At 40.5% G+C, this 9,876-nt stretch overlaps 1 protein-coding gene across 1 annotated transcript; it reads right to left on the reverse strand.

Moving 5' to 3' along the window:
* Positions 1-1,100: 1,100 nt before the first annotated feature.
* Positions 1,101-3,151, reverse strand: LOC307013954 (interferon-inducible GTPase 5-like). The gene is made up of 2 exons (XM_079641603.1): positions 2,437-3,151; positions 1,101-2,342 (listed from the first exon to the last, which is right to left on the reverse strand). The coding sequence occupies exons 1-2, from the start codon at positions 2,996-2,998 to the stop codon at positions 1,705-1,707; spliced, it is 1,200 nt and encodes a 399-aa protein (XP_079497729.1). The 5' UTR covers positions 2,999-3,151; the 3' UTR covers positions 1,101-1,704.
* Positions 3,152-9,876: the final 6,725 nt, after the last annotated feature.

Genomic DNA, 9,876 nt, shown 5'->3' on the forward strand with positions numbered 1-9,876 from the left:
AATTCGGCTGACTTTTATGTTTCTCTTGTCCCTGCTCATTTAGTGGCTGAGTGTGTGGCTTGGAAACAGCAGGTGGCAGCTTCCAAGCAGTCAATAGTATGCTTGTGAACTGTATAATGTGTGTGTTTTGGTAACACTTGTTTGGTTTTATGGAGAGGGGTGTTACGTGCTGTCGTGGGTGCTGGTGAAAAACTAAATAAAAACAATCAAATATGACATAGATTCATAGAACCATAGAAAACAAAGAGATAGAAAACTGATAATGAATATGTTTGTGTTCTCTGTATCTTCTGAATTAGAAAAATACATGATTTTCCATTGTTCTATCAGAGTATAGCAGAACATTTTGGTCCTATATGTTGAACGTCATTTATCAACGAAAACTGGACATACAAATGTTATATCTTTCAAAGGTGATGGGACATCAAAATATTTGTGTTTATTATTAGTTTTAAATCTGTTTGTGAGAAGGATTGAACATGCTAACACTGTTCAACAAAATAAATGATGTGCCATGTTTCAAAGTTTGAATCTGTAGTCAGTTACTCATCCATTTCCAAAAAGTACTCAACAACCATTCTGACAAAAAAGCTATGTTTTAACTCATTTGTCAAGAAAGAAAAACAGATTCTGTTGTCATTGTAAACTACTGCCATATATTTAATGCAAAGATATATTGATTTATTGATTATGAATAACATTTATTTAAAGTGTTTGAATTGCCAATCGATGTAATGTAATGTTTCTAGGAAATGCCTGAAGACCCACCCGCACCGCATTTTACTGACTGTCCTTTAATTAATTAATTTAATGTTAGACCTTTTATGCTCTTAACCTTTTATTTTAATTTAGTATATTACCATATTTTATTCAATATGCTACTTAGATATCTTTTTATTTTGTTTGTTTTATTATATTGTCCTTACAGCATTGTGAAGCACCTTGAGATGACGTTGTTTTTAAAGTGTATAAATCAAATGTATTATTATTATTATTATGGATGATCTTTATTAGCACACAAACACTAAACTGATGTCCTCCTGTGATATTTCTGACACATGGAAATACATAGCAGGGACATATAAAGAATGGAATCAAGATGGCTACTTACATCTTTATTCATAATAAAATAATATAATGACAAACATTACAATGTTTTAATTCCACAGAAATGACAATGTGTGTGTAGTTCTTCACTTTCACCACTGAGAGGCAGTGATTCCTCCCAATCATCTGCAGGCTGTACCAACATATCATTCCTCACTGTAAAGGACTTTGGAAATACAAATCAGAAAGGACCAAACAGTTTATAGTATACTTCCCTTCACTTGTGTAAATAACACAACATGGTAGAGAGGCTCGTTCTGAGAGTACATGTTTATTGAAATACAGAAACTATGACTATCTTCAATCAAGAATCACAAAGTGTAAAATAGATGACCAAACTATGTTTAGAAAAAAGTTTCAAATTAGCAATGAATCACTAAATACTTATGTTGGTTAAACATATAGGCTAACTCTCTTTCCGTATTATACATGATTTAAATTCATAACCTCTTCTTGGAAGCCATTGGATTGAGAGTATGATGCAATGTGTAGCTCAAATACAATATATATATGTACTACTATATATTTCAAGTAAATAAAATACAATGCAATATACTCTGAAAATAATGACATGCCATTGCCAGTCCCTTTAACCTATCACACTGAGGTGTGTAAGCCCAGGGCCTTTATGAATACCCTCTGAGCATCCTCAGCCAGCATGTCGAGGAAAGTACTGAGAGCTTTGTAGGTGGAGACAAAAGAGAGGCCCGCTGCTACTGGTAATCCAAAGAATGGAATCAATCTGGACCCTTCCTCTGCTGCTATTAAAGTAACTTGACACGAAGACTCACGCAGAATGTTAGCGATAACCTCTCTGCTTATGTCTCTTAAAGCCAGAGGTGATTTCATCTCTGCTCGTAGATCCTCCAAAGGCACACGTGCACTATCAGCAAGACTCTGCAGTGACTCCAAATCAAGGCCAAAAGTATTTCTGTACTTAATCGCAGTAGCAACCAGTATGGCTAGATCAACCTTACCAGAGAGCAGAGGAACTGGTACAGCTGCTCCGACTGCAGATCCAGCAGCAAGGAACTTTATTTCTAACTGGAGAGCCTCTTTCTTCTTCTTGATGATCTCATGATTGACAGTGGGCAAGGCTAACAGCAGAGCAGCTCTCTTGTGTGCAGGAAGCTCTCTCTCTAGGGTCTCCTGTAACTTACAGAAGTCATAGAGGTGGAGATGATGGCTGGACACCAGGAAGACCTTTGGAGAGTCGACATCTTGTTTTTCAAGACCTGCATCACAGAGAGAACAGACAAGGGTTAGTCATCAAGTACTATATGACTTAGTTATAGCACTTTGTTATATTGCCTCGGACACAACACTTACCTTGAAAGCAGTTATTCCTGATCTTTGTGAGGAACCTTTCTGCGTTGAACTCACTCTGAGTTTCTTCTTCATTCCGCATGTCCTGATCCATCTTTGATCGAACAAAGTAGAACTTTTTCCCCATCCTCTGGATCTCCTTAGCAAGTTTCACATCATTTTGTCTGAAGCGATCAGCTGAGATGATGATGAAGAAGTCAAACTTTTCAAATTGAACCAGCTTCAAATAATCTTCAGCTTGAAAATCGGGTGTGCCAACACCAGGGAGATCCCACAGTGTCACATTGGGATGTTGTGGATGGGGGTATGGTTTGACCTCCATGGTGGTTTCTGTACAGCCAGTAGGGGCGGCTGCAGCACTCTTATCCCTCTTGTCTAAGCCTCTAAAGGCGTTAACAAAGGTGGATTTACCAGAGCCACATTCTCCTGTGATGCCGATGTTTAGTGGAATGTTATCCTGCTCTGCCAAATAAGCATCGATCTTTGCAGCTGCTGCGGCAGCTCCATTGGTTTCCAGCTCTACTTTAAATTGCTCTATTTGTTGTTTTTCAAATGGATCCTCCATAGCTCTCCTTGAAAATAAAAAAAACAGAATGTCATCTCTTTCTTTTCATTTGGTGACCTGAGCATTTAAAAAGACATCCTGTTAAATCAAACTTACCTAAACAATGAGTTTGATAATAATACAATTACAATATCCACACTTTACATGTTTTCTAACAAACTGTGAAGTCTACAATGAAAGCTTAAGAGCTGTCCTAAAACCCTAGAATAGCCATTGTGAACTCAAGATTCTTAATAGGCTACATACAAAAACTAAAAGTCAAAGCACAAAAGATGACCATGCAAGGAGTGAGCATTAGTCAGGCTGTTAAAGAAACAAAGCCCTGTGAAATAAAGGGTTTGAAACAGGGATCAGGTACACAGTGGCGATTCTAGAGATTTATACATGGGGTGGCAGAGGGGTGGCAGGCATATATTGTAGGGTGGCAATTTTTTTAGGAAGCCCACCTTACTTTGTACTTTATATGCACCCATATACAACAGTTTTTTCAACACCCAAGTGTGATAAATTCAATATTTGGTCTACATACATGAGCATTCCACTTTTTAGTACATTAAAACAGTGTTTCCCTTGGGATTATTGTAGCAGCAGAAATGTTGCTCATCCCAAGCAAGCCTTCTGGGGGGGTATCCGGGGCATATCCCCCGGGTCAAAAATGTTGAACATTGTTAATTCAATCTAATCAATCTGAGGCACTTTGAAAGCAAAATCAAGCCATAGGAATGATTTAGAAATTTGAGGACTTCCCAGCACTTTACAAAATTCCAGCATTATCCTAGAAGCAAAGCCCTCCCTCAAAGGCCTGCCTGCCAAAGTGTTTTGTGAGTGCATGTGTACAGAATAGGTTAGACAGGTTTGTGAGAACAATTTCTGTGTGTGTTAAAGTCACAAAATATATACAAGTATTTACATTATCAGTTATTGATGAAATTTCACATTGTAAATGCAACCAAAAAAATACAAAGCAGATTAGAATGTTTTTTGACTCCGTTACATATATCATCTGATTGCTACAGAAGCTGTATGCGACGATTGCTATGCTGTGCAGCAAATCTCTTCACAAACTCATCCAAATTTAAATCTTTCGCACGTTTAGACTCAATACTGAGAATTGCTATACTTGCTAGTCTGTTCTCAGTCATGGTAGAACGCAGGTGATTCTTGATCAGTTTAAGAGCTGAAAAACTCCTCTCACATGCTGCACTGGTAACAGGCAATACCACAGCTATTTTACATAACCTGAACATCTCAAAGAATACCTCCTTGTATGGTTCCAAAAAATTAACAAATTCTATTAAACTGGACGGACTTTTTCCATGTGTTGCTTGTCGATCTAACAACCTTCTAGTCTGGTGCAGTTCATGTTTCAGATCCTCTACATTTGACCCATATGCATTTGCTAATAGAAAAACTGCCTCCTCATTTAAAAAGCTGCTGCTGGATGGATTTAGGGCCTGGACACCCTGCATGATGTCACAGTTTACGCTAGAGAATCGTCTTCTCATTTCCCCAACCATACAATCAATGATGGGATAAAATACCTTGGTGATAAAAGACCTCTTACTGTCCGATTCTGTGTGTTGTCCTAATGTTGACATGATAACACTACCTTGAAGTCTTTGTGTTATTTGCCTTGCCCTTTTAAAGGTGTGAGTCGTTGAAATGTCAGACTTTTCACAGGTGGCTAGTACCTCATTCCACAGCTCATCAAAGTATGTCTCACTGCGATAGTCTTCCAGAGTCTGTCTGAGGGTCGCAATTAACTCTACAGCTTTAGTAAGGTCAATCTGTGTTGACTGAAGCATCTCTGACAAAAAGTGTGTGTCCTTTAGTACCTTTCTAAATAGTACAAGACATCCAATAAAATTTAGATCGATCTGAACTAGTAGACCTCTTGCTTCAACCGCTCTGTCCGGATTGTCCTCCTCTGAAATATCTTCCAGTACTTGCATTACAGCAGGCAACCTATCCATGACATTGCGACAAGCTGTATGTCTGCTGGCCCATCGAGTCTCGCTGAGACGTGAGAGTTCCCTTACTTGACCATCATACATCTCTCTCTGCACATCCAACCATTTAGGATGGACATAAGATCCTGACATAAAAATATACAGTTGCTCTAACAATGAAAAGAAATGTCTTGCATCAGGAACAGATTTCACACTGTCTACCATCACTAGGTTTAAGCAGTGTGTAACACACAGTTAACAGACACCGTGCATGGTTGGGTGCAGACTTCAAGGTGCAAGCATGCTTCAGCTTCTGCCCCTCAGTTCTTTAAAGGAGCATGCTTTGCAAACCTCTAAATATTAGAGGTTTGCAAAGATGAAGAGTCATCAACAAACAATGTTTCTGTTTTTGAGTGACAGCGGCCATCAAAACTGATGATCACTTGCACCTGCAGGCCTGACAGGCAGACACTCTGGCGCCACCCTGCACGGCAGACACCCTGGAGCCACCCTGCACACAGACACCCTGGCGCCACCCTGCGCGGTAGACACCCTGGCGCCACCCTGCGCGGGGGGGGGGGGGGGTGTGTGCACCAACAAGTTTCTTTTTCAAATTTGACATTCTGCAGTTTGACACCGATTTTGGATTGTTTTGAATTTGTTTTGATCTTAAAACGATATTAATAATAATTATCCAATAAATCATCAGTTGGTATTTTTTGACTGGGGTGGCAGGTGGGGTGGCAGACCCCTTTTCAGGGGTGGCGGCTGCCACCCCATGCCACCCTGGTAGTTTCGCCACTGGTCCACGGGACATAAGGGATGGGTATCGTTTGAAATTGACAGATTCCAATTCCGGTTCTGCTTATCGATTCCGGTTCTTATTGACTCCCCGTTTCGATTACAAAATTGTAAAAGAAAGAGGTCCAACGTTTAGATAACAAAAATATATTTATTCTTTTAAGCGTTAACTGACATTTTTACAAATAAAAAATATACATGCAAGACAAATGTATTGCACAATAGCTGTGCTTTATTTTAACTGAGCTATGCCGGTGGCAAGCTATTAACAGGCTTTACACTGTGCCTTGTCTTTTTCTTTTTTAGTGTAGTGGAGCCTCACTTAGAGCGTTTACCGCGATCCATCTTTGGTGTTATGAAGTGACTGAGCTTGTGAACTGTCTACGGGAGGTCGGGGGGAGCCTCGCTGCGGGGCAACTGTGGACCTCTGTCGCCTGTCAGCGCAACTTACATGATGCCGTTTAAAAAAATTAAGCTGACGACCGGTCGTTCTGTGATTCTCCAGAACACACAGATGGCCAGTCCGCCCTTACCCTGTATTCCACAGAGTCACCGGGTCACCGCGGCGCCGCGGTGCAGGCGCACCCGGTGGCATACGGGGTCTATCGCGTTTAGGAACCGTTAAGCAGAACCAAAATTGTGTATTTGTATGGGTAGCCTACTCGGTACCCGGCATTTTCTTATCGGTTCTCATTTGGAACCGAGTTTCGGTTCCCAACCCTATTCAAGGGTGATTTTCACTATAATTATTTTTTTTATTTTGGATGGACACTATCATTTTGTTTTACTATGTTCAATCTGAATTTACTTAAAAAAAAAAAAAAATCTATATTGATTCTGACTTTTCTACATCCAACTCACAGGGTTATCATTGCTTTGAGAAATTAAATAATTAATTAATTTACGCCTTTTAGAAGTGAAGATTTAGTCATTTGTTCTGGGAATGTCCTTTTCGAGCCTGAGACCTGGAAAACAGGCTTAACTGGTTAAAGGAGTGTCACTATCAGACATAGAAATGTCCCAGGAAGATGATGTACCTGCAGTGGCGAAACTACCAGGGTGGCATGGGGTGGCAGCCGCCACCCCTGAAAAGGGGTCTGCCACCCCACCTGCCACCCCAGTCAAAAAATACCAACTGATGATTTATTGGATAATTATTATTAATATCGTTTTAAGATCAAAACAAATTCAAAACAATCCAAAATCGGTGTCAAACTGCAGAATGTCAAATTTGAAAAAGAAACTTGTTGGTGCACACACCCCCCCCCCCCCCCCCGCGCAGGGTGGCGCCAGGGTGTCTACCGCGCAGGGTGGCGCCAGGGTGTCTGCCCCGCAGGGTGGCGCCAGGGTGTCTGTGTGCAGGGTGGCTCCAGGGTGTCTGCCGTGCAGGGTGGCGCCAGAGTGTCTGCCTGTCAGGCCTGCAGGTGCAAGTGATCATCAGTTTTGATGGCCGCTGTCACTCAAAAACAGAAACATTGTTTGTTGATGACTCTTCATCTTTGCAAACCTCTAATATTTAGAGGTTTGCAAAGCATGCTCCTTTAAAGAACTGAGGGGCAGAAGCTGAAGCATGCTTGCACCTTGAAGTCTGCACCCAACCATGCACGGTGTCTGTTAACTGTGTGTTACACACTGCTTAAACCTAGTGATGGTAGACAGTGTGAAATCTGTTCCTGATGCAAGACATTTCTTTTCATTGTTAGAGCAACTGTATATTTTTATGTCAGGATCTTATGTCCATCCTAAATGGTTGGATGTGCAGAGAGAGATGTATGATGGTCAAGTAAGGGAACTCTCACGTCTCAGCGAGACTCGATGGGCCAGCAGACATACAGCTTGTCGCAATGTCATGGATAGGTTGCCTGCTGTAATGCAAGTACTGGAAGATATTTCAGAGGAGGACAATCCGGACAGAGCGGTTGAAGCAAGAGGTCTACTAGTTCAGATCGATCTAAATTTTATTGGATGTCTTGTACTATTTAGAAAGGTACTAAAGGACACACACTTTTTGTCAGAGATGCTTCAGTCAACACAGATTGACCTTACTAAAGCTGTAGAGTTAATTGCGACCCTCAGACAGACTCTGGAAGACTATCGCAGTGAGACATACTTTGATGAGCTGTGGAATGAGGTACTAGCCACCTGTGAAAAGTCTGACATTTCAACGACTCACACCTTTAAAAGGGCAAGGCAAATAACACAAAGACTTCAAGGTAGTGTTATCATGTCAACATTAGGACAACACACAGAATCGGACAGTAAGAGGTCTTTTATCACCAAGGTATTTTATCCCATCATTGATTGTATGGTTGGGGAAATGAGAAGACGATTCTCTAGCGTAAACTGTGACATCATGCAGGGTGTCCAGGCCCTAAATCCATCCAGCAGCAGCTTTTTAAATGAGGAGGCAGTTTTTCTATTAGCAAATGCATATGGGTCAAATGTAGAGGATCTGAAACATGAACTGCACCAGACTAGAAGGTTGTTAGATCGACAAGCAACACATGGAAAAAGTCCGTCCAGTTTAATAGAATTTGTTAATTTTTTGGAACCATACAAGGAGGTATTCTTTGAGATGTTCAGGTTATGTAAAATAGCTGTGGTATTGCCTGTTACCAGTGCAGCATGTGAGAGGAGTTTTTCAGCTCTTAAACTGATCAAGAATCACCTGCGTTCTACCATGACTGAGAACAGACTAGCAAGTATAGCAATTCTCAGTATTGAGTCTAAACGTGCGAAAGATTTAAATTTGGATGAGTTTGTGAAGAGATTTGCTGCACAGCATAGCAATCGTCGCATACAGCTTCTGTAGCAATCAGATGATATATGTAACGGAGTCAAAAAACATTCTAATCTGCTTTGTATTTTTTTGGTTGCATTTACAATGTGAAATTTCATCAATAACTGATAATGTAAATACTTGTATATATTTTGTGACTTTAACACACACAGAAATTGTTCTCACAAACCTGTCTAACCTATTCTGTACACATGCACTCACAAAACACTTTGGCAGGCAGGCCTTTGAGGGAGGGCTTTGCTTCTAGGATAATGCTGGAATTTTGTAAAGTGCTGGGAAGTCCTCAAATTTCTAAATCATTCCTATGGCTTGATTTTGCTTTCAAAGTGCCTCAGATTGATTAGATTGAATTAACAATGTTCAACATTTTTGACCCGGGGGATATGCCCCGGATACCCCCCCAGAAGGCTTGCTTGGGATGAGCAACATTTCTGCTGCTACAATAATCCCAAGGGAAACACTGTTTTAATGTACTAAAAAGTGGAATGCTCATGTATGTAGACCAAATATTGAATTTATCACACTTGGGTGTTGAAAAAACTGTTGTATATGGGTGCATATAAAGTACAAAGTAAGGTGGGCTTCCTAAAAAAATTGCCACCCTACAATATATGCCTGCCACCCCTCTGCCACCCCATGTATAAATCTCTAGAATCGCCACTGCCGTGGACTCGCTTCCTCTCTTGTTCTCTCCTCTCCTCTTATCCATTAACTGTTGTTATAATAAAGATTGTCCTATATTTTGTACATAGCTGTCTCTGTATTTATTGGAAGGTTCTGACAAAGTGATAGTGTTTCCTGACACTCCTGAGCGAATCCAGCATATATGAAATCTCAGTTTTTGACAAAAATGGAATGATGGATTATCAGTAATCATTTCAAAGTGACACAGACACATTGGATTAATCTATGGATTAACCTTCAGCAGCGTTGTTGTCGTTTTAATTCCATTGAACACAACTTTTGATCTGAAAACAGCAACGGTAAGACATATTTTGCCGTTTTGGCTCCGGAAAGCTAAGTTGTGTGAAGTCTGGTTTCGCCTTCGCTGCCCTGAGTTTTGGTCGCTCAGTGATGATACTTATACCTATAGAATTTGTGGAATCTCAGCTTTCGATTGGTGTTTGTGCAGATCCGATAAATAATAAGTATTTCTACCTTGAGTTCTATGCTAAGTGCGTCAGCATTTTTTCGCTCAGGGCTAATTCAGAGGCTGGTTATTACCCTTGTGTTTCGTTTAGCTAAAAATGGTTAATATTGTTTGATAGTTGAGTTTCTTCCCGTTAAGTGGGTATGCCACGTTCATAGTTCGCTGTTTCTTACAAGAT

This window comes from Notothenia rossii (genome assembly GCF_949606895.1).
Source record: "Notothenia rossii genome assembly, chromosome: 7".
Lineage (NCBI taxonomy): Eukaryota > Metazoa > Chordata > Actinopteri > Perciformes > Nototheniidae > Notothenia > Notothenia rossii.

Excerpts from the sequence above, each read along its gene's own strand:
- LOC307013954 (XM_079641603.1), bottom strand. The coding sequence starts at position 2,998 with ATGGAGGATCCATTTGAAAAACAACAAATAGAGCAATTTAAAGTAGAG. Across the intron at positions 2,343-2,436 it reads CAGGAATAACTGCTTTCAAG|GTCTTGAAAAACAAGATGTC; the intron begins GTAAGTGTTGTG and ends TCTGTGATGCAG.